This window comes from Neovison vison, chromosome 9 (genome assembly GCF_020171115.1).
Source record: "Neovison vison isolate M4711 chromosome 9, ASM_NN_V1, whole genome shotgun sequence".
NCBI classification, from domain to species: domain Eukaryota; kingdom Metazoa; phylum Chordata; class Mammalia; order Carnivora; family Mustelidae; genus Neogale; species Neogale vison.
This window is the reverse complement of record NC_058099.1, coordinates 97,450,225-97,474,421: the sequence shown is the minus strand read 5'-3', so window position 1 is coordinate 97,474,421 and position 24,197 is coordinate 97,450,225. Positions and strand designations below refer to the sequence as shown.

At 44.7% G+C, this 24,197-nt stretch overlaps 1 protein-coding gene across 2 annotated transcripts; it reads left to right on the top strand.

Annotated features, from left to right (window-relative positions):
* Positions 1-58: 58 nt before the first annotated feature.
* NOL8 (nucleolar protein 8) lies at positions 59-23,384 on the top strand. Of its 2 annotated transcripts, none has more exons than XM_044266030.1 (17): positions 59-353; positions 1,332-1,497; positions 2,066-2,128; positions 3,657-3,735; positions 5,631-5,766; positions 6,282-6,350; positions 7,927-9,714; positions 11,206-11,298; positions 11,718-11,840; positions 12,075-12,165; positions 14,551-14,689; positions 15,486-15,563; positions 18,233-18,501; positions 19,962-20,091; positions 20,562-20,632; positions 21,182-21,261; positions 21,918-23,384. In XM_044266030.1, the coding sequence occupies exons 2-17, from the start codon at positions 1,359-1,361 to the stop codon at positions 21,966-21,968; spliced, it is 3,399 nt and encodes a 1,132-aa protein (XP_044121965.1). In that variant the 5' UTR covers positions 59-353; positions 1,332-1,358; the 3' UTR covers positions 21,969-23,384. The 2 variants fall into 2 exon arrangements, with proteins under 2 accessions (XP_044121965.1, XP_044121964.1); XM_044266029.1 differs by having other exon boundaries at positions 21,179-21,261.
* Positions 23,385-24,197: the final 813 nt, after the last annotated feature.

Genomic DNA, 24,197 nt, shown 5'->3' with positions numbered 1-24,197 from the left:
GTGACTGCGGTCCTGGGACCACGTGACCAGGAGCCTTTGTATTTTTCGTCCGCTCTGTCACTTCCGCGGTCTTAGTCCAGGAGTCAAAAAACCCCAGACTCTGATCGTCTTTAGTATGAATTAGGGAGTTTCGGTTTGGACTCGTTTGCAGACATTGAGGGAAGGATAACCGAGGCATCGCGGTACTCCAGACGACCGCAAACGAAATGAAGAGAGCTCGGGAACTGAGCGTGGTCCCGGAACCTTAGCAGGCTGGATTGGCAATCCGGTAGGAAGGAAGACAGACTGCCCCTTTTGGGCCACGTGACTAGAAAATAGGGACCTGGGCACCGCTGGGTGCGGAAGACGGCGTGGTGAGGAGTGGGTTCGGGGCGTGGGAAGGGACGGGGTCGTGTGACACTAGGGAAGTGTCAGGAGTTACAGCGGAGACTCGAACTGGTTTAGAGTTGTGGTTTCACCATTAGTTCTCCGAATGGCGTTGGGAGATGACCACGCCTCTGCTTGTGTGAAAAACGGGAGGCTTGCAAACTGCCTCCTACAACGCTGGCACGTGTGTAAACAAACAAACAAGCCTGTATTAGCTGTGGTATCAGTTCTCGTTGTGACTGAAGAAGAGCATTTTGCAGGGGCTTGTGTTGTGAAATAGCGTTGTGATTGTAGCATCTGTGTACATGTCAGAGGACTGTGAGGCGCCCCGGGATGGAGAGCTGCCTTTAGCATGTTAACCGGCCACATCCCATTTCTGTCAGCTATTGTTTTTTTTTTTTTTTTTAAAGATTTTATTTATTTATTTGACAGAGCGAGATCACAAGCAGGCAGAGGCAGGCAGAGAGAGAGGAGGAAGCAGGCTCCCTGCTGAGCAGAGAGCCCGATGTGGGCCTCGATCCCAGGACCCTGAGATCATGACCTGAGCCGAAGGCAGCGGCTTAACCCACTGAGCCACCCAGGCGCCCTCTGTCATCTATTGTTAAAGTGAAAAAATAACTGTGTGAATGAATAAAGGAAAAACACCTAAAATACGCGTAAATAAGTGAGAGTGGGTAGAGTCTAATACTGTGGTCACGTAGAGGGAAAGAGTTTGCCCGTACCTGGGTGGTCTGTATGTGTGCAGAGGTGCTGTTCCAAAGTGTGTTTGTAGAAAACATGGATTTAGGGCTGGAGCAGAGTCTCAGGGATAAAATTTGGAAGTAATGGAATAGGAAGTGAAACTCGGCTGCAGGCCACCAGTTTGACATTAGAAGGCGCAGGAAAAGGAGTGGGGCTTTTCTCAGATGAGATGAACCAAGGGAAAGAACTCTTCTAAGTAGATAGAAAATTGTTTTTCTCACTAGAACACACTGAGTGTTTGCAGAGCCTTCATGAAAGCCCACAAAGAAGTGAAGCGCCTGTTTGTGGGTGGCCTTGGCCAGAACATTTCCAAGGCTGACCTGCAAAATCAGTTCAGCAGATTTGGAGAAGTTTCTGATGTGGAGATCATCACACGGAAAGATGACCAAGGTACGTTTGTAGTCCTTCGTGGGTTGTTAAAGGCAGATAAAATTTATATCTAGTATCACAAAATAATGGATCCCCAGAGTGAATGTTAGCCCTCTCGCTGAAAGTTCTGTGTTTCATTATAAGATACCTTTCTGTGTGTGTCAACCCCCTGCCCTGTGCCTTGAAGGTGTTATATAAAATGTGGAACTTGCCCAGAATACATTTCTGAAATTAAAAGACTTTCTAAATTCCAAAACATCTGCTTTCTGAAATATGCAACCTTCAATTTCCAAAGCTAGAATTCTAATACTTGCTACGTGTTGGTGTCCTGTTGTATAGAATATCACTAACATACAATAATTGAAACATTTCTTTAACTGATGGCTTAATTTCTTTTGAAATAGTTTGATAAATATGCTTACAAAAATGCAGTCTTTGTATCCAATGAGAACTAAACAAGATTTTTCTTTGAAAGAATAAGATTCTAAGAGTCATTAAGTTTAGAAACTTGATCATTTTACATTGTACTCTGGGTAAGAGTTTAAATAAATTATTATTATTATTATTTATTATTTATTTTTTTTTTTAGGAAACCCACAGAAAGTCTTTGCATATATCAACATTGAAGTAGCAGAAGCAGATCTGAACAAATGTAAGATTGTCATATGCTTTTTATTCTATTTGCCAGTCCATGTAACTGTGTAACTTAAAATAACTTTGGTTCTAAATCTAAACCTTAACAGCCATTTGTTAAACATCTAGAGAAATAGCCATGGTTGAAAGAATTCCAAAATCCTCCAATTCAGCAAGTTTACGTCCATCCCATTTGGTGTCAGCAGACATAGGGCAGCACGTTGCTCAAAAATGGTGTTCTCGAGGGGCGCCTGGGTGGCTCAGTGGGTTGGGCCTCTGCCTTCGGCTCGGGTCATGATCTTGGGGTCCCGGGATCGAGCCCCGCATCTGGCTCTCTGCTTAGCAGGGAGCCTGCTTCCCCCTCTCTCTGTGTCTGCCTCTCTGCCTCCTTGTGATCTCTGTCAAATAAATAAATAAAATCTTTAAAAAAAAATTAGTATTCTCGAATATTTTGGACAAGAGAACACATGTTCGTAGAAACTGCCTGATAAGGCATAGGCCACTGGATATTATACCATACTCCCCCTCCCTGGTGTGTTCCTTTCTCAGGCAGCTAATTCTTGTATTAAGCACCGTTAGGAGAGAACTTCACTGTATGCTCTCAAAAGATGATATCCCTAAAATTATGAAATCCCTATTGGTAAGTTTAGTAGAGCTGATGAGGGCAAACTGGCCTTCAACAAAGAAGGAGGGGGAGATAATTGATACAGGAATGTGTGCAAGTTATTAGAGGCTGGAAAGTCAAGACACTGAAAAGAGAACATGCCAATGAAGAAAGAGGGCCATGAGCCTTCTTTGTTCTCCTTGGGGTGAAAAAAATTGATCTGTCCTGTCATTCAGTGAGAAATAAGTAGTGGTTAAGAACACATCTGCTTTGCTGTGTGACCTGTGACAAGTTGTTTAAACTAAAAGCCCCAATTTTTTTATCTGGCATATGACAGATACTGCTGACCTCATGGTATCACCACAAAAATTATATTGAGTAATATGTTAGTACTTAGCATAGTACAGACCGTGTAGAAATTCTGCTCATGGTTATTACAAAGGTGATAGCAGGTATTGAGAAAAATCAGCTACTAGGGCATAGGAGTTGAAACACAGTTTAGTCATCTGCACCTAATTTATTTGCAAGTCACACAGCGATAATTACTGTGGGGTGATAAATAAAAGTTCTATAGGATTTCATTGTCTGAAATTACATTCATATGTTATAGTTTTAGTGTGGGAGATAACCATAAAATGTTAAATGAATGTCAGGTGTTTCACCAGAGGTTCCTGGTATCACTTTGTGGAGGAATGATAAATTTCACTTTACATTTTACACATTGCTTCATTCAGTCCTTCCAGGAACACTGGACAATAGAGAGCTTAAGAACTCCTGGGGTGGTTGGCTCAGCTGAGACTAGGTCCTTTCTCTCCAGGTCGCAGTATCTTTATTCTGTGTCTCTTTTTCTTGGTACTTTTTCTTGGTGTTAATTAGAAAAAGCATATGCTGCCATGTGTTTTTGCATTGTCGTGTACTTGAGTAACAATTCTTTTCTTTATAGGTATGTCTGTTTTAAATAAAACAAAATGGAAAGGTGGAACACTACAAATTCAGCTAGCAAAAGAAAGTTTTTTGCACAGGTAAGATGTGTTCTGCATGGATTTAAACTCTATTTTGTTAAATTGTAAATGGTTTTATACATTCACTTAATTGATTTGAAACTATCAAGTAATAATGTTATTATATACTTGGCAAATTCAAACATTACAAATAGAGCTAAAATCCTTTCAACTGTGACTCCCCATGACCCCAGGCCCACCAAAAAAGATGATGCAATGCATTTACACGGGTTTTTTTTAAGACTTTATTTACTTGACAGAGAGCATAAGCAAGGGGAGTAGCAGCAGGCAGAGGGAGAGGGAGAAGCAGGCTTGGCGGAGAGAAGGGGCTCCATCCCTGGGTCTTGGATTATGACTTGAGCCGAAGGTAGACCCTTAACCGACTGAGCCACCCAGGAGCCCCCAACATGTGTTTTAACTTCAACTATATATACCTATTTCACCTTTGTAAACTCAACCTTCTGTAGGGATGTAGATCTTCCCCCTTTTTTTGAAATGATTGTTTTTACTCTTTCTGAAAATAGTCATACCATAGGGTACTTGGTTATCCCTGTGATGATGGACATTTAGACTATTTCTCCTTCTCATAATGGATGACCCTTGAGAATGACTCCTGCTTAGTGCATGGGTTCCTTGGGTTTATATCCACAAGGTAGTTCTTTTATCTTAGGGTTATGGACATTTAACATTTTAATAGATAGTACCAAATTGCTAATGTTGACTTTGGCTGTTAATGCTAGAGTCATATAGGGGCGCCTGGGTGGCTCAGTGGGTTAAGCCGCTGCTTTCGGCTCAGGTCATGATCTCAGGGTCCTGGGATCGAGTCCCACATCAGGCTCTCTGCTCAGCGGGGAGCCTGCTTCCTCCTCTCTCTCTGCCTGCCTCTCTGCCTACTTGTGATCTCTCTCTGTCAAATAAATAAATAAAAACTTTAAAAAAAAAAAAATGCTAGAGTCATATAAAGACACGAAGGTGATAGGAAGTCCCTGAATGAGAGGCAGAAGATTAATTATGTAAGTGATTTAAGAACAAGACAGTGTAATAACCATTAGAGTGTTTTAAGATTCTGCAAGGTATTATTGTCAGGGAGAAAGGACTATATGGGTTTGGGAGCTTTCTAAATAGGAAATAGTTTAGGGATATACAGCTAGAGTTGATGAGATTATTCTAGGCCCACGAAATGGCAAGGTCTGAAACAAGTGGCGAGCAGCCTACTGAAGGCTTGTTTTGAAGGACTGGTCTGGTGAGAAAAGTGAGACTGTTCTTCAGCTCAGGGCCTCTGTGAATGGGGTAGTGGTGGGACTTTATCCAGTAGCAGTTCGGTGCCTGCTCTATGTCGGAACTGAGCGGGGTGAGCATGCTGTGCTGCTGCTCGGGAGTGTCTGGGCAGGCGCACCTGAGGAGCCTGAGTCCGACTATCATTCTGGGAAGTGGAATGGAAAAGAGATCGGAGGCAAAGAGGCCCGTGAGGACTGGGCAGTGCAGCTGTCCAGTCCTGAATAAGGTGGGGGAGTTTGAATTGGAAGGTTCAGATGGCATCCTGCATTCTCTTCAGTAAGAGGGTAGAAGTAATCAGGACTTGGCACATTGGGCTCTGAAAAACACCTCTTCCTCATGAAGAGTGAAGGGATTAAGGATGGAGAAAATGCTAAAAGTAAATAAGCAAGGGAGAAAATTGAGAGGCCCTAAATGATCACTATAAAGTCAGACAGCTCTTTTTTTTTTTTTGGTATTATGTTAGTCACCATAAAATACATCATTAGTTTTTGAGGCAGTGTTCTAAGATTCAGTGTTGATGTACAACACCCAGTCAGACAGTTCTACAGTATTAAAAATAAAAACCAAAACAAAGCACTTAATTGTTTGGTTGGTTATTTTTAACTCTCTCATTTATATATATGTATTTTTTTATTCAGATTGGCCCAAGAGAGAGAAGAAGCAAAGGCAAAGAAAGAAAAATCAACAATAGGCAACACCAGCTTTTTAGAAAAGATGGGAGTGGTGGATTTCCATGTGAAAGCTGTGCCAGGGACGGAAGTGCCAGGGCACAAAGTGAGTCTTGCTGGCAGCCTGAGTAGCCCGGGAACAGAGTCCTGAGACTGGGAGACCATGGGTGCCATGTCTAGAGCAGTTGCTTTTCCCCTCGCTTTGAAGCACTGAACATAGGCAGTCCTTAGCGTTTTCACAGTGCATTTACAAGTCTCAGGTAAGCACGGTGCTCCCTCATTTTATGGAAAGAAATCAAAACCCAAGTGGAGGTAGGTCTCCCGAAGGGACATCGGTGGTGAAGCATACAGGCTGGTCCCAGCTTTGCCTTTAATGATTGTTTTTGTTAGTGTCCTGCATGGTTTATGAGACTGACAGCTGCCCCATTTGTCCTTCTTTTTTCTTTCCTCATACACTTTTTTTGAGAACTCCTGTTTTCTCATCAAAAACAGAACCCAGCAGTAATCATGGCCCACTGTGAGTTTGATTTTTTTTTAAAGTTGTGCTGATGCAGTATGGTTATTGTTTTCCATTTGTAACATATATAGTAAATGTATTCTTTTTTTTTTTTTTTCTTTTAGAATTGGGTCGTGAGTAAATTTGGAAGAGTCTTACCTATCCTTCACCTAAAGAATCAACATAAACGTAAAATATCCTTTGCAGTTGACTTTTCAAAGTAATTTCTTATTTACCACAGCGATGGATACTTGCAGAAATTCACTTTATCCCACTAGAATTTCCCTGTCTCTGTCAGTTAATCTTCGATGCTTAAATATTCATTTCTAGGCAGGGTAAGACCTAACTGCTTCCGTGTGAAGCAATGAGAGGTTTGTGTGGGGAGGCTTGATGCTCGTGAGTGACAGCAGTGAAGCACTTGTACTGATGAACTCTTATGTCCCCTGTCTGGGCTGACATGGATTCAAAGCCATTGATCAAAGTGCTAAAGAAGGGCGAAGGGGCTTGGCTGTGGTTGAAGAAGGTGCTGGGGGGAGGTGGGGCATGCTTTCCATTAGTAGAAAGTCATGGGAAGAGGACCAGGCAGGAGGAAACAGGAGGTAGGAATATGCAGACAGGCAGGAGAATGGTGGGCAGAGAAGTAGTGTGCATGCTGGACGAGGAAACGCGGAGGTCTTTTCCCTTGAGGAAATGAAGTCAGATTGTCTGGGAATTCCCAGCGTGGTGGACTTGTGGACAAGCTGTAACCCTGCCTGCCAGTCGGGAAGCAGAAGCAGCACAGGTGTTCCCGAGGGGATGCAGTACAGACGGCAAGTGTTGGGGAGCACAGAGCTGATGGGCAGGTTGCCGGAGATGCATAGCTGTGGCAGACCCTACTGCCCTGGGGCTAGAGAAGCAGAGAGGGGTGTCCTCATTGGTCACAGCTCCTGTGCCCCAGGACCCCTGGAGAACTGGCCACATCTGTTTCTGCTCTCCCACCAGTAGGACTAATGTCGGGGAAAACGGACTTCCTCTCAGACTTCCCTCTGTGGCAGCCCCTGACGGCAGAGCGGAGGACACTGAAGGACAGTGTGAAGCTGACAACAGACACTGCCCGGCGCATCGCACGTATTTGGCATGCATTCACTAGTTACCAGATGCTATTTTATTACTTACTAAAGTGCTAAAAGGATTTTTCAGGAGTGATCGCTGAAAGCAACTTACACTTGCCTATTCATATGTGTTAGGAAACCAGCAAATGCTAGCTGTCATCACAGCACTTTGACATTAACTAGAATTTTTCTGGACAATGTCAGCAACAAAACAGGCCTAGGAAAGAATTATTAGCTTCCTGATAAAGACAAGATGTGGAGAGCACGTAGAATGCGGAATAGATGTTACTGAGATGGAAGAATCAGAACTATGATATGCCAGGACTGAGGAGGCAGGAATGGCCAAAGTGGTTGGAGTAAAGGACAGGCAGCGCCCAGCTGTGCTCAGCTGTGTGTCCCTCTGTGCTCTGCTTGACGGTATCAGCTCAGATTTACAGAAAATCTGCATGGGTTTGCTGTTCTGCCAATTAACTGTGATGGTGCTCAGTTTTAACTCTGGACATGGCCAGTGCCACAGACCGTAAGGTCACCTAGTGAAGTCTCATGGTGTTCGATGGAAAAGAGAGGGCAAGGTAAGTAAGTGATCAGCTCTAGGTCAAACAGTACTTCCTGTGGTTCACCACATTGATAGGTGTTCCTAAAACCTAGTGCCTGTGTTTTGTTCCTTGACTCTGGTAACATAATGAAGTATGATCCATCAAAATACTGCCACAACTTAAAGAAGATATCAGAGGATGTCACACATGCCACCCCTGTGTCCAGCCTCACCTGGGAACTGGAAGGAGGAGATGACCCGATGAGTAAGAAGCGACGAGGGGACTTCTGTGCTATTCACAGCGCCCCCCAGAAGAAGATCAAAGGACAGAAGAACCAGGCATCTGCTGCTTCCCCAGCTGTGAGAGCAAGACCCCACATGGTCCCGGGGAGTCTGCATCCCACACAACAAGAGGTGGCATGGGAAGCACCCTGTGAGCGCATTACTGCTCAGTTACCCCGTGTCTCTGCTTCTCACAGTCAGAAGCTTAACAATATGTTTGTTCAGACTTCTGGCATGGGAACTACCAGGCACAGAAATCACAGGTCTGATGATGATACCGATTCTGAAGAAGAGATACGACTACTGATCGCGAGAGAGGAAAGCCTGGGGAAAACTACATGGTCTTCAGTGGGTGACTCTGCAGATGAGCCCTTTGAAGTCGTAGGGGGAGACTTCAGGTCAGGTGTTCCCAAGCTGTGTTCTGTAACAGCGGCAGGTGTGGGAAACGATTGTGACTATGATTCAGGAGATACAGATGAGATCATCGCAGCAAAGAAAAAGACTGATAAGGTCAAAAACAGTGCAGAGTTTTCACAAATGGAAAAGCCTGTGCACAAGAAAACATCTTCAGAAAATAGGAAAAACTGTGAGCTTTCCAGTAATTGTGTTAAAGCACAAAAAAGAAAGACCAACCCAGAGCGAGCCATCAGTCCCCGGGTTGCAGCCCACTGCAGCAGCAGGGAAGATGCGGGTTCTGCATCAGAATCTGCCGAGTCTGCAGGAGATGAGGAGTACGACGCCATGATGAGAAACTGCCTCCGTGTGCAGCTCACCTTAGCTGATCTAGAACAGCTAGCTGGCAGCGACCTGCAGGTTCCAGAAGAAGATCCTGAGAGTGGGGGTGATGGCCAGGAGACCACCACCAAGTGTGACAGGACTCCAGGTGGCCTGCACAGAGCCCGGCCGTGTATCTGTCCTGAGGACATTGTGGCTGCCCTTTTAGAAGGAGAAGAGAACACCTGTGGAAAACAGAAACCAAAGGAAGACAACGTAAAGCCAAAATTCCAGGCTTTCAAGGGAGTAGGCTCTCTCTATGGAAAGGAATCGATAAAAAAACCCTTGAAAGAGAGTGTTGCCTCTGACAATATAAATGAAGATCAGAATTCCTTGAAACTTGGTCCAGGCAGCATGTCCGTGGAGAAGGGGTCCCCACCTGCTAATGGCTCATCAAGCAAACTAACTCCTCTCCAACGTGCAAAGAAGACAAACGACCCAAACCAAACTCAGCCTCAAAAGAGGCGTTCTACTTTCCAGAGCCGGGATCATAAGATGGTGCCCCCTCGCAGTTCAGAAGACGGAGGTAGAAATCCTGTTTCTAGTCTGTTGCCATTAAAAGATAAATCTTTAAGTCTTGGTGCGAAGACCCCCAAGGTAGACTTTGATAAAGACTGCCACCACAGGACAGGGGAGACCGGAGAAGTCTCTGGACAGAGCAGCCCCCCGATGCCTGGGAAAGCACTGGAGGGCTCCTCCAGGAGAGATACTCGGGGAAGCAACACCAACTTCCCCCTTTCTGTGAACAGTTGGTCAGATGTTCGCACTAAGGAGAAGCATGCTGAAGACAATCAGAAGCGTTTGGCAGCCTTGGAGGCAAAGCAGAAAGCAAAGGAAGTGCGGAAGAAGCTGGTTCATAACGCCCTGGCAGACTTGGTGAGTGCATTCCGTCTGGGCGCCACGAGGCCACCCTTCCTTCCCGTGAAGGCTGGCGTGCCCCTCCAAGCTCCTTGTTCCAGCACCCACTTGTTTTCATGTCGTGTCGCTTGAGAGAGAAGCTTTTGTCACCTTGTGTCTTTAGTATATACCAGAGAAATTGAGTTTGAACTTTGTTTACTGAAAACATTCTTACTTGTTTTAATGTAAAGTTTTCCTCATGCTTTCTTTTCGTTTGGAAACTATAACTGGCATAATTTAGTGACATGACCTAATGTGTCTGAATTTGCAAATAAGTCACTTGCCAGTAATACATATCTCACTAAGATTCAAGATACTGACTTTATGCATTCTTCCAACAACCCTGAGTGTCTGCGAAGTCCCAGGACCTCACAGTTAGTGCTAGACTTCGAAATGAGGATTGTGGTCCCTGCCTCTGCTGGTCGTTGTCTCACAGTGTGGTAGGCACAGGGCCCAGAGAGAAGCGTGCCCATACACCCCAGCAAGTCAGCCAGGAGGAGGGGCGGGGGCCTTCCTCAGCCTGAATCACGTCTAAGGTAGAAGGATCAGTGCAGACTGGTTGGGTAGTGGCAGGTGGGCAGGAAGGGAGTGGAAAGACATTTGTGGGGAGTGGTTTGTAGTCAGCGTGACGGAGATGTGCAGAGATGAGGATGCCCGAGAGAGGAGCAGGGCAAGTGGTGGGACAGCTGTGGGGGTTGGACTTTACTCTGTGAACATGGAAAGGAAAGGGTGAAGATTTGCTTCATGTATGTCATGGAACAGGAATCTGCACACTCTGGCTCACTGGCCATCCAGCCTGTGGCCCATTTTGGTACAACCTTCAAGCCAAGAATGGTTTTTACATTGATAAGGGTTGTTTGTTTGTTTTTGTTTTTGTTTTTTTTTAAGATTTTATTTATTTATTTGAGAGAGAGAGACAGTGAGAGAGAGCATGAGCGAGGAGAAGGTCAGAGAGCGAAGCAGACTCCCCATGGAGCTGGGAGCCCAATGTGGGACTCGATCCCGGGGCTCCAGGATCATGACCTGAGCTGAAGGCAGTCGTCCAACCAACTGAGCCACCCAGGTGTCCCTGATAAGGGTTTTTAAAGAGAAGAATCAAGATTATATGTGGCCTACAAAATACTTACTCTCTGGTCCTTTACAGCAAACATTTACCAGCCGCAATCTGGGCAAGATTTTTTTAGGCCATGACAAACAAGTCAAATTGGGAAATCTGGAACCAGGGAGTCTTTGGGAGGTCATGAGCCAGAACGAAGGCAGTGACAATGGGAATAGATCTAAAAGATACCAGCTAGGTCCATACTTGAAACCTGGGGACCAACTGGACTTGGAGAGGAAGAAGTCTTAACGTTTCCGTCTTGGGAAACACTGTGGTTGGTGGGGTTCACTCTAAGGAAGGAGAAGGGGCCTTGGCGAGGGAAGGAGACAAGGGGCTTTCTTAAGGTGTAATGCCTTTGTTGACTGCTCTAGGATGGTCATCCAGAGGACAAGCCAACACACATCATCTTTGGCTCTGACAGTGAAACAGAGGAGCAAAGCCACCCGGGAGAGGAGCCCATGAAGGTAAATAGCCCAGGAATGCCCATATGGGCATTCCATCACTCTCGCAAGTCCATTTCTGCCAGCTGCACACCAGGACCTCCCCAGAACTGCCACGTTCAACATCAAGCCCTCCTGAGCTGCAGTGATCCCCAGCGCCCCTGACCACCACACACGAACACCAGGGACCTTGGAGGTTCTCCCCCATGTGAATCTATCCTCCACACCATCTGCCAGGTAGCCCAAGTAGTAGCGGAGCCCTGCAGGAAGCGGAATAACTGCACCCACCGTCCAGCTGCGCGGGAGCCTCCCGATGAGTGACCAGGTCCTGGGAGATGCATCTGGGCTCCTGGTTCTTCGGTGTGAGGGAAGACTGCCTAAGGAAGGAATTACAGATGGCCTCCACTGTTAACAAAGCACGTGCGTGTGCATCTGTGTTCCAGGAGTCCGTGAACAGAGCCTCTGGGAGGCTGTTTGACAGCAGCGAGGATGAAGAATCTGGCTCTGAAGACGACAGTCACAGGTTCAGAATTAAACCTCAGTTTGAGGGCAGAGCCGGGCAGAAGGTTAGTGAAGACTAAAAATAATCCCACCTTTGGGCCCTTGGTGACGGGGTTTTTCCCTCCGGGTAAGTGCAGGCTGCCCTGGAGCTTCCGGTATTTATTTGCGTGGTTCGTGGGGCCATGAGGGTATGCCGACCCTAATGTAGTGAATTCGGGTGAGGGAGGTGCACTTGGAGGGGCTCCTGTGGGAGCGCGGCCTGGGGAACGTGGCTCCCAGCTACCCGCGTGTCTGTGTAGCTCCTGGACTTGCAGTCTCATTTCGGCACTGACGACCGATTCCGCATGGACTCCCGATTTCTGGAAAGTGACAGTGAAGAGGAACAGGAAGGTAAATACGTCCCTGCCCAAACAGTCCTGATGTCAGAGCTGGGGGACCCTGAGAAGTCATCTGGTGTAGGAGAAACTGCGCCTCAAGACTTGGAACTGTGGCTTGTGACCCACGGGTGCTTACGCAGTCCTGCTTGAGCTTGTGGGTAGAATTACTCAGAAAATTTCAATAGCTTGAAGCTGCCTGAAAGGGTAGGAGAGAACAGCTTCCACCAAAGACCGGCTTCCTCTATCCTGTCCCTGTTCTAGAGGAGGCCGGAGGGGCCCTGGTGAGGTTAGGGGAGATAGTTGAGCAGCTGCCCTCCCTCCAGGGTGCATGCCAGGGGCGGGTGTTGGAGCAGCAGAGCACCACGGAGTCGTCCGATGCGGGTGCGTCTCGCAGCTGTGATGCTCCCGAGGACTTCCTCCTTTGCAGCGGCTCCAGACTGTCTCCACACCACCTTGCACTCTAACCCTTCGAAAAAGCCTTCACCGGGCCGCCTGGGTGGCTCAGTGGGTTAGGCCGCTGCCTTCGGCTCCGGTCATGATCTCAGGGTCCTGGGATCGAGTCCCACATCAGGCTCTCTGCTCAGCAGGGAGCCTGCTTCCCTTCCTCTCTCTCTGCCTGCCTCTCTGCCTACTTGTGATCTCTGTCTGTCAAATAAATAAATAAATAATCTTAAAAAAAAAAAAAAGCCTTCACCTCCCATCTGACCAGGAGGGCAGCCCTTCCGGTGAGGTCCCTGCTTGCCTCTCCCATCTCTGGACTTCTCCTCATGCCTTTTTCTTTCCTCCCCGAGTTAATCTTTCCCGAGCCTTAGGCCTCACGGTTCACACTTCCTGTCACCCTGCTCACGCATGTGCTCATCCTGCCCTTCTTTCTGTGGGCACAGTGAGGCCTCAGGTCCCCCAAAAAGCCATTCCTTCCGCCCTGCCAGGTTTCTCGTTGCCACTCCCATCTTTTGCGTTCTAAACTTGAAATTAAAAAATAAATTGCACCTAATTCAGAAGCAGTGGCTTCTTGTTGGAAATGCACTCTCTGATCTCGTTGAGGTGATTTTTCTGTGTAGTGTATGTTTCTGGAAACCAGGGTTCAGAGAGTAAGTTCTCCGGGGTCCACGCCAGCTTGCGCATCAGAGCTGCTTGCTCAGTTTCTCGAGAAGGCAGCAGCAGACAGAGCGTGGAGCCGGCGCTGAGTACTGTGTCGTTGCTTTCGGACCTTCGGGCTCTTTGCTCACTTCGTCCAGCTCCAGCCTCTTCAGCCTGTCTGTGGCTTTTGTCCCTGTTCACTTTCACATGTTCTCTTCCCTCTGCTCCCATCACACCGTAACTCTTGTTTCTTCCTAATTCTTGGTTCCTGGTTTTCCCTTTGCCTTTAGGTATATATTCTGCCCAGGGTTCATAGGTTTCCTGTGGCCTCAGCCTTCCCTTACACATCAGAGTGAAAGTTGTTACATATTAGCACATCCATCCCGTCCAACCTAAAGTAAACTCTTCACACTCTCTTCAGTGCGTGTGTTCCTTTTGTTTCTGTTCCTATTATTTCTGGTCCCAAATTGTTTCTGTTCCCGGTACCTGGCAGGCCTTCCCACTAGGGGATCTGCTTGGTCTTGCCTGCCTTAGACTCTGCCTAAAGCTTTTCTTGATGGAATTGAACCTACTCTCTACCTCCTTTGAACCCTTAAGACACTTGGAGGCATTTCTGTAAAGAACTTGCTCAAACTAGTGCTTTATTCTGGTATCTGTTACTTGGTTGCTTGTCTTCTGCAGTGAATTCAGGAGTCTGCCAGGCTTAGAGCTCTGTATTTTGGCCTGCAGTCCAGACTCATTACTTTGTTGTCTAACGTTTGTTTCCTTTAGTTGAAGAGAACAGCATTTGGGGCCACGATGTCTTGTGTGTGTAGGACCCGTGGGTCTCTTCCTGCAGCACTTAATTACCGAACCAGAGACCAAGAGACTATCTTGTAACATGTTATGAGTAAAAGGAATTGCCATCCTTTACCACCTTTCATCTTTAGGTCGTTATGTAATTTAAGTTCATTTTTAGAGTAGTTAAAAAACGAGAGTCTGTAATCACTGTGGTTTTGTGATGAGTATCTTGCTCTGTTGCATTTGTCAATCTTTACCTTAAGAACTTGGATTTGCCACTGAACGCTATCAAATGCAGATTTCATCTTCATAATTACAGGTGGAAATGGGGCTTTTCGTTCACTGGCCATGCGACTTCTGGATTCCCTGTGGCACTGAGGGTCATGGGGTCGGGGAGGTTGGGAAAACAGGGCTGGACTTTTCTTTCTCCTGTCTCAGTAAGCTTTGCCCATGTTTAAGTGCTTGATGATTATTTTATGATTGAGACTGCTCAAGTTACGTTTGCCAAAAGAATACTAATTCTGCCTTTCCCTCTAAGAGGTAAATGATGAGAAAACTGCGGAGGAAGAGGAACTTGCTGCAGAGAAGCTCAAAGCCCTGGACGTCATGCAGAGTGTTTTACACACCACTGTGGGCAATTCTGCGCACAAAGGATCGTTACCTGCCAAGAAATTTAGGTGTGATCTATGTTCCATTCTGCTCCACCCTGTTTCCCTTTGACATATGTACCTTTTGAACTCAGTTTAACACTAGGCTATTTTAGACATCCTGGGGAGGGCAGTTGGCAAAATATATCAGACCCTAAAAACATACTTATTGTGGACCCAGTGGCTCACTTCAGGAAACTAACTTTGAATTTTTTCTCTATTTTTGTTGTTAGATGTCATAGCAACATTGCTTTCAGTAGTGAAGCAGCTGGACAGTGGTTTAAATATTAACTGTAGAACTATATAAATGTAATTTTTTATTATAGAAAACTTTAACACATTATTTATAGAGACTGGTGTATTGAAAGACCTATACACCAGTTTCTACAATCAACAACGTGATCAATTTTCCTTTCTTTTGTTTTTTCAGGGTTTTTCTTTAAAATAAGCTCCACACCCAACAGGGGTCTTGATCTCATGACCCCAAGAGCAAGTCACGTACTCTACAGACTGAGCCAGCCAGGAGACCCCAGTTTTCCTTTCTATACTTTTAATCACTTTTCCCACTAAAATACTTTATGCAGATCCAATTTTGTATGTATTTATTTCAGTATCTGTAAATTAATTTTTAATTAAAAGATTCAGGGAAACTCAAAACTGGGTAACTTAAAATACCACTTTATAACAAGATCCTGATACTTCATGTGATTTTTGTCTTGCTCAAAAATTGGAATTGTCCCAATGTTGAATTATAATTTGCTATTAATTTTTTGCATTAGGTTCTGATTTCTCTCTGCCAGCTTACTCCTGTCTGTTGTTTACACAGGGATGTCATACATTACGATCCAACGAGGCATGACCACGCCACTTATGAAAGGAAGAGCGATGATAAACCAAAGGAAAGGTAAATCAGCTGCTTCTCTCTGTAGCAGGATCATAGGAATTAATCTCATTTGAGACCCTGAGAGAAATAGATAGTAACCCATACCCATCCATTGGTCTGCATGGTATTTTTTTTTTTTAATTTTATATATTTACTTGACAGAGACAGAGAGATCACAAGTAGGCAGAGAGGCAGGCAGAGAGAGAGGAGGAAGCAGGCTCCCTGCCTCACAGAGAGCCTGATGTGGGGCTCGATCCCAGGACCCTGGGTTCATGACCTGAGCCGAAGGCAGAGGCTTTAAACCACTGAGCCACCCAGGCGCCCCCATGAAAGATACTCTTAACCAGCAGTCCACGCATAAATGGGCAGCAGCCTGGATTTGGTCCTTGGGGCCCAGCTTGCCAATACCTGCTTTACACTGTGTTTTCCTGTGTCTTAGATTGGATCTTTACTTAGAAACCACTTCTTAAAATATCATGTTTTTTGCCTTCTAGAAATTAGAGGTCTTCAAAACCATGAGCTCTCGGTTCCTTATAAGAAATGTCTTTAGGTTCAGTGTCTGGTCACATTGTACTACAAGTGGCAAATACCTTCATACCCTTCCTGACACCTTCCTAGCTCGCTCCCTGTTCATAGGCACTTCCTAAGTTCTGCTTTAACAGAGGTGACACAGTGCTGCTCAGCATTGTGCGGTGGCAGAGCTAGGCCAAGCGATCCCTTTCCTCTGGGTTCCAACAGCATTTCCCTCACTGTCCTGCCACCAGCCTGCAGCTTCCTCAGTGGCTGTGTGATTCCTCCTGACAGTTTCTTCAGGCGCTTGGTAACACCATCCTTGCTGCCTTCTGAGACCTGCCTATTACCTGGGCTCTGCAGCCCCTCCTATGGTTTGGGTTTTTGTTAGAGCAGCACCCCATGACTAGATACCAAATTCTGCAACACTCTTGAATCACTGTGTAGAAAAACTTCCCCCAAATTCAATAGCTTGAAGCCTTAAAGATATATTAGATTCCAGTTTCTCTGGGTCAGGAATTTGGGAGTGCTTCTCTGGGTAGTTGTGGCTCAGGGGCTTTCAGGAGATTGCCTGCAGGATGACCCATGCACATGTCTGTTGGCTAGAGGCCTTAGTTCCTTGCCTCTTCATTGGGTTGTTTGTGTGCCCTCCCAGCAGGGCAGCTGGCTTCCCCCGAAGCTGCTGATCTGTACAGGGGAGTGCAAGGACAGCACTGCGGTACCTTCTGTGACCCTCAGTAGTCACACACCATCTCTTCTGCCTTAGTGCATGCCTCAAGGGATCATGAAGTCCAGCCCACACCAGGGAATGGGGGGATTAACTTCCACATCTTAAAAAAGTATCAAAGGATCTTTGGACCACTTTTAAAACCACCACATGGTGCCTCAAGGATAATCACATGGAATTGCCTAAAGTACACCATTTTTCAAAGAGCTCAGTTCCATAGGCATCTCGGTCTTAAATCCTAGCCAGGTTGGTGTTTTTTTTTTTAAAGATTTTATTTATTTGTCAGAGAGAGAGAGAGCGAGCACAGGCAGAGTGGCAGGCAGAGTTAGAGGGAGAGGCAGGCTCCCTGCAGAGCAAGGAGCCCGATGTGGGACTCGATCCCAGGACGCTGGGATCATGACCTGAGCCGAAGGCAGCTGCTTAACCAACTGAGCCACCCAGGCGTCCCCAGATTGGTGTTTTAAATGAAGTATTACAAGTTTCATTCCAGGGCACCTGGGTGGCTCAGTCAGTTAAGTGTCTGCCTTCAGCTCAGGTCATGATCTCAAGGTCCTGGGAACGAGCACCATGTTGAGCTCCCTGCTCAGCCAGGGAATCTGCTCCTCCCTCTCCCTCTGCCTGCCACTCCCCTTGCTTGTGCTCTCTCAAATAAATAAATAAATAAATAAATAAAAATAAAAATAAAAATCTTTTAAAAAAAGATTCTTTCCATGATATAGTCTACCCCAATAAGAACCAGTTAAGTTAACTTACTATCTTGTTAACTAACTTTCTTGTTATAATAGTTATAGTAGTTATAATAGTTAACTATCTTGTTAACTTACTCTTTTAGGTAATACCGTTAGAATTTTGGCCCAATATTACTCATGATATGTGGAGTGGAGTCTAATAGGAAAAAGGATTTTAATCATTAAATACCTAAAATTCAATATTGGCAAACAGCCATGTAACTTTTTGTCTGAGGTCAAAAAGAAAATAAATGCAGAGCAGGTTTATAGTAACATCAACATTTCTTATCAAGACAAAGTAGACGTAGCATGTTTATAATTCACTCCTAAAACTTAATTATGACCAAAATTTTTATACCAATTTTGTAAAACTCACAGAATTTTAGGACTTAGAAGTTACCTGGTTTAGCGTGTTTGTTTTGCAGGTGAGGTTACAGGCTTAATGCTGTTAAGTGATTTTCTTAATGCTAGTATCTTAGGTGTGATTTCTGGAATGTAGTTCAGAGGATGGAGGAGGGTATAATTCATGTGTAATACTTGGAGCTGTTTGACGTAGTTTTGTGTATTAAAAGCTTACTGGTCAAGGTTCTGCTTTTATGAGTAGAGTTTTATGTGTGGATCCTCTTGGTTGTTGAAAGAATGGGATTAGTTTTCCAGGGTGTTCTCCTAATCTCTGGCAGCTGATGGTCTCTTTGTGATGCACTTGTCTGTAAATGTCACTGCAGTAAAGCAAAACGGAGGAAGAAAAGGGAGGAGGCCGAGAAGCTGCCCGAGGTGTCTAAAGAGATGTATTATAGCGTTGCTGCAGACTTAAAAGAAATATTTCAAACTACAAAAGTTACCAGCGAAACAAAAGACGACACACCCTCCAGTGAGAATCATGATGGCGAGAAAGATGACATCCACCACCCCACCACTCCAACGACAGGGGCCGAGGAGCCTGGCGGGTTCACATTCTCCTTTTTTGATTCAGATACTAAAGATGAAAAGGAAGGTACTTTAAAAAAATTTTTTTAACATTTTCATATCCGGCAGCTTGCACGTAATGGATTGAGTCTACGTTAAGTGTATGACATAACATTAGCTGAAGAAAGAATTATTTTCTTCCACCTAAATGAACAACATGAGATTCGGTATCATAAGGTCAAAACAACATGCCAGGAGCTGTGTCTAACAGCACGAGATTGTTTTTGCCCTTAAAGGAGCAAATGTCTAGTTAGATACCACGCGAAGGGAAGCCCAGGAGTAATGTGCAGCGTTCCTTCTTCCGAGTGGAAATAATCACGAGGAAGTACGTAGTAAGCCCTCTGACTAAACAGCTTCATGCCTTACATGCAGTTAGAAAAGCCAAGACTGGTAGAAAGTCAGTGCCGTCTGGAAGGGAAAGGAAGAAATAAGCCACCTTGCCTTTATACAGGTACACTATGTCATCGATACATCAGTCCTTTCAGACTTTGTCTTTGGAAACATGCCAGAAACCTGGAGAAAAACAAAAACAGCAGTATGCACAAGTTCACATTCCCTTTCAGGAGGTTTCCCTTAAGGCAACATGAGCCGAAAGTTAAATGCCTGTTAACTTAGAGATAGTCTTCCCTGGTAAGGGAGACTGCTTCTCCTCACTTGGTGCTCACGATGGAATGCAGCTTTCCTGGAAGTTCACTGTAAAAAGCAGGTGTCCACATCCCGGAGAGTATGTGCCCACCTAACCACAATGTGTGCTGCATTAAAGATGAGCAGTTAACGGTAGCACCCTCTGTTGGCAGCTAAGTATTTAGTGTCAGTTCTGTGGTCCTCCAGCATGAGGTGCAGAGACCCAGTGTTTCAGAATTTGGAGAAGTTAGATACAGTGACGCACCATGTGCTCTGCTCTGTTGTCCCCTGGAGCACCAGGATCATTCGCACGCCGCTGAGCAGAGCTGGTGTAACACTGACTGGAATTCCTACAGCCGAGAGCCACATGTGAGAACCCTGAGCACTGAGACCCCTCAGTGACCTGAGAGGTGTGAGTTTGGTGCTTCGGGAGCCTGGGGCACTGTCCACAGCTTTTTCAGCAGTTCTGGAAAGAGGGTTTAGAAATTGAAAGTGTACACATAAGTTCCTTTCCTCATTGATGAATAAACAGGGGACAGGGACACCTGGTCTCCTTCATCATGCTTTATTTTAGGCATCTCTTGCTAGCACAGGTGCCACCCTTTTGGCTTCTTTTAAATTATGTTGCCTGTTTTTAAACCTTTGGTTCTTGTGTCTTTTTATACTGTTAGTATATTCCTAATCAGATCACCCTGGCAATGCCAAAAAATAAGACATCTTCTCAATTAATTGAAAATTTAAAAAGATACTATTTTAAATTAGTGGTTAAGATCCTGGACATAGAGATACATGTGCAGGGTGAAAGTGACCAAACGAGTGTGTTCAGCTACAGTCCTGCCCCCTTCCATTGTCATAACGATACAGATGCCTACAGAGCTGAGCCGGTGAAAACAGGGAAGGTTGTCTGGCAGGGAGCCCCTCGTTTCCAAGACAGCAGCTCTGAAGAGGAAGATGTTGCTGAAGAAGAAACGGAAGGCCGGAAGCCCAGCCCCAGGTAAGCAGTTTCTCGCAGCGTAACACCTGAGTTAGACATGCGGATACAAGTATACAAGATCGCTTCATTTTCTTCTCAACTCCTTCAGAGTTCTTGAGCCTTTTTGTGACAGAGCCCATTTCCTCTTCTTCAACCTGGGGAGCACTGGGTGGGGGTATGAAGATCTGGGTCTGGAAGGAGGACCCTGGAGCTGTCCCACGGGAAACATGGGCAGATGGGGTAGTAATAGTGGGATGAGACCGTGAGCAAGCAGCATGGGACTTAAACAGCTCTTGTTACCAACCGTTCAGATACAAGAGAAGAATGTTGAGTAGAGAGAGGGTGGAGTCACTTTAAATCAGGGCAAAACGAGCAAAACGTAAAGCAGATCTATTTAAGGAATAGTTCATTTATATTTTCAGTGTGAACATTTCATCTGAAATACTTAAATTAACCCAGGTCTGTCTGTCTCTCTCTCTTTTTTGCTTCAGAGAAGCATCATTACCTGAGAAAGAGACCACTAGATTTTTCTTTTTTTCTAAGAATGATGAAAGACTTCATGGTAAGTACATTTCTCCTTTAAATGGTATAGGACAGGAAATGGCACAGTTCTCACACTGCGAGTCACATGCATCCAGGAAAAGAAGTATTTGGCAAAAATTGTGATCCTTTGAACTATCGTGTGGTTTAGCCATCCCTATTAGACTGATGCCGTTGGCTTATTAAGCCCTAGAAGGCTGAAGGCTCCAACTCACCCTCCCTTCCTCATTCAGTATCACAAGAACTTCTTTGTTATGGGGACCTGCTTAGATGCTAGACGTGCAAAACTCCTGTTTCTAGGACCCTCAAAGTTCAGGCTCTTGGTGAACTCCTAAAACCCTAGCACAAACAAAAACCAAGATACATAATGGTAAATAATACATAAACAGTAAGTTTATGCTGTGTAAGCAGTGCTACATTTTCATTTTGTAAAAGACAAAATATTCTTAGTATAAATTGGGGAAAAAATGGTGTGAACTAGAATTGAAGCCCTTGATGATGCCAGTACTAGCATACCATCCATTTTAAAGGCATTAATCTCCCACTTTGTCTTATTATTTTCCCCTAGTAGGTTCTGATTTATTCTGGAGAGGAGTGGGAAATAACATTAGCAGGAATTCTTGGGAGGCCAGAACAAACAGCTTGCGGATGGTGAGTACCTCCATATTGATTGTCTCCTAGATATGGTGCTATCTTTGTTTTAATATTTTTCTGGTGTAAGAGAGTAGGGGTAAGGTGTGAACCTGAGACCATGATTTAAATGCTCATCATGGGGCACCTGGGTGGCTCAGTGGGTTAGGCCACTGCCTTCGGCTCAGGTCATGATCTTGGGGTCCTGGGATCGAGTCCCGCATCGGGCTCTCTGCTCAGCAGGGAGCCTGCTTCCTCCTCCTTCTCTCTCTGCCTGCCTCTCTGCCTACTTGTAATCTCTCTCTGTCAAATAAATAAATAAAAATCTTAAAAAAAATAAAAAATAAAAAATAAATGCTCATCATGCAGGGCGGGGCATGGTTTAGGTTGGGCCATACCTGGTACAGGTTAGCAATCTGCAGAGCAGCCAACTTAGGGGCCTGAGTTCCAACCATCCTTGTTAAGTAACAGTAAATCATGAGATTTGGGGGAGATTAAAATATACTTTCAATTGCAGGCATTTAAAAAGTTTGAATATTCCCTGTTCCTTCAGAGTGAGCACTCCCATAATGTTTTCCATAATCCTCACATTGAATAATTCAAATTTTACTTTATAGTTACTGAACACCTTGAAAATGATTTAATTTATTTTTAACAAAGGTGTCATGTTTTTATAGGACTGCCGAAAGAAACATAAAGATGCCAAAAGGAGAGTGAAACCAAAATAGTAACAGTCAGCATTGGGTTTGATACGAATGTGAAGAGGGCTCACCTATGGAATTTGGATGATACAGAAAATAATCTTAAATAAGAAGAATTCACAGTGAAGGAGTATTCAAAATCTGCCTGGTCGATACAACTCTTTGAATGTGGATTTCCCGTATATCTCTACCTAAGGAATTCTTCAGAAAATTTAACCTGATCTTTTTTTTAAATAAAGCACAGGATAATCCCTCCAAATTTTTTATACATAGTTTTTATGCTATCCTCAGTTATGCTAGGTATTTCTAATGCAAGGTTTATGTAACATCTTTTTAAATGTGTGGGTAAGAGCACTTGTGTTTTCCAAATTTGGCTTTGTGTGATTTATCTGCTACTTGAAATATTTATTTTTGATTGTGTAGAATATACTTTACCTCCATTTTGTCCTTTTTTTTAAAAAAAAAAAAAAGAAGAAGAAGAAGTTGAATATAAATCAGTCTGAGTTCTGTACTTGTGTCCTGATGAACAACTAACTGAAATGCAAGACATTTCAGCCAAGCATCATAGAAGAGTTCTGTGAGGACCAGGGAAGGATGCTAAGTCAAGTTTTCCTGTTCTTGGCCTCCAGGAATCATTAAGCCCCAAATTCCAGTTTGACCAGAGGCTTATGAAGAATCCAAGTTAGTTGTCAGGACTCTTGAGTCCAAAGAGGGAAACAGATTTAACATCTCCTTAAATCAACCTGGTTAGGATTCAAGACAGGTACGCCAGTCAAACCACACTCTCTTCAGAGTTGTGTTACAGAGACAGCCCCCAGGGATGGTCCTTGAGCCCCAATGTGTTTATCTGGAATTAAAGTATTTATTAATTTATATCTTAACCGATTATAAACTTTAGAGGGCTGTGATGTCATCTTGTCTATTGACTGTTGTGTCCCAACTGCCTAGAACTGTGTCTAGCACATAGTGGTTGCCCAATACATGTTTTTTTTTTCTTTCAAGATTTAAATTGTGGTTCACATGTAGTGTAGTATTACTGTCAGGGGTAGACTGCAGTGACTCATCAGGTCTCTCTAACACCCGGTGCCCATTATACCGAGTGCCCTCCTTCATGCCCATCTCCCAGTCATCCCATCCACTCCCACCTCCCCTCCAGCAACTAAGAAAGACAGACAGGGAGGCCAACCATCACAGACTCTTAAATCCAGGGAACAAACTGAGGGCTGGTGGTACGTATATTTTTGAATAAACAAGTCCAAAGAACTATGCAGCTCAAGAGTCTTTTGGGATTCCTGTGTTTCCAAGACTTGACAGAAAATAGAAGAACCACCACTCAGCAGGACAAATAATCCAAATGTTCCACCTTCTATTCATGTAGATTACATTTATACATTCCTCCTGCTGCTTAACAAGTCATCTCAATAAACTAATTTTGCTCACAAATAAAGCAATTTGCTCCGGACTCATTTGGCACCCCTCACACCTCCTCCCTGTAGTGTCAGTGGAATGGCTCAGCCAGGGCTGGAGAATCCACTTCCAAGATGATTCACTCAGTGCCTGTCCCTGCGTTTCCTCCCAGGTGGCAACTAGGTTTCAGAAGCAAAAGGTGCCAGTCTCCCTCCACTATATTCTGCAGGTCACAACATACAGCCCAGCCAGAACCAAAGAGGGGACACAATGTCACCTCTCAGTGGGAGAAGTATCAAGGAATTTGGCCATATTTAAATCTGTCACACCCTCCATCTTCAAAGCAGACAAGTGATGTCAAATATTCCCTATTCCTACTCCCCAAATACAACCATCTTCAACAATTTTTATCTGTGACCTCTGGTTTTTCCATATCTCTACCTAACATGCTTATACTCTGATTTCTTGGTTTTTCCTTTTTTTAAGATTTGATAGTGAGTGTGTTCCCACGTGCAGGCACAAGTGAGACGGCAGGAGAGAGAGAGAGAATCTGAAGATTGTACACTAAGCACAGAGCTGGGTGCAGGGCTCTATCTCCCCAGCCAAGATCAGGGCCAGAGCTGAAATCAAGAGTTGGGCAATTAATCGACTGTGCCACCCCGGCTCCCCTTCCTGGTTTTCGTTTTAGGCATTATGTTTTGACTCCTAATCTAACAAGTGAGGGGTCAACTCCGAACCAAGTTGTGGATTTTGACATTTAACTTTTTTCCCACTTGCTCAACTTCTTTCTGGATTTAGGCTTATACCTTTTAACAATAACAAAATGTTTCTCAATCCAACTTTGAGATG

Bases quoted from the DNA above. Each gene is read 5' to 3' on its own strand.
- NOL8 (XM_044266029.1), top strand. From the start codon at position 1,359: ATGAAAGCCCACAAAGAAGTGAAGCGCCTGTTTGTGGGTGGCCTTGGC. The intron at 9,715-11,205 runs GTGAGTGCATTC...TGACTGCTCTAG, and splicing joins ATAACGCCCTGGCAGACTTG to GATGGTCATCCAGAGGACAA. The intron at 11,841-12,074 runs GTTAGTGAAGAC...GTGTCTGTGTAG, and splicing joins AGGGCAGAGCCGGGCAGAAG to CTCCTGGACTTGCAGTCTCA.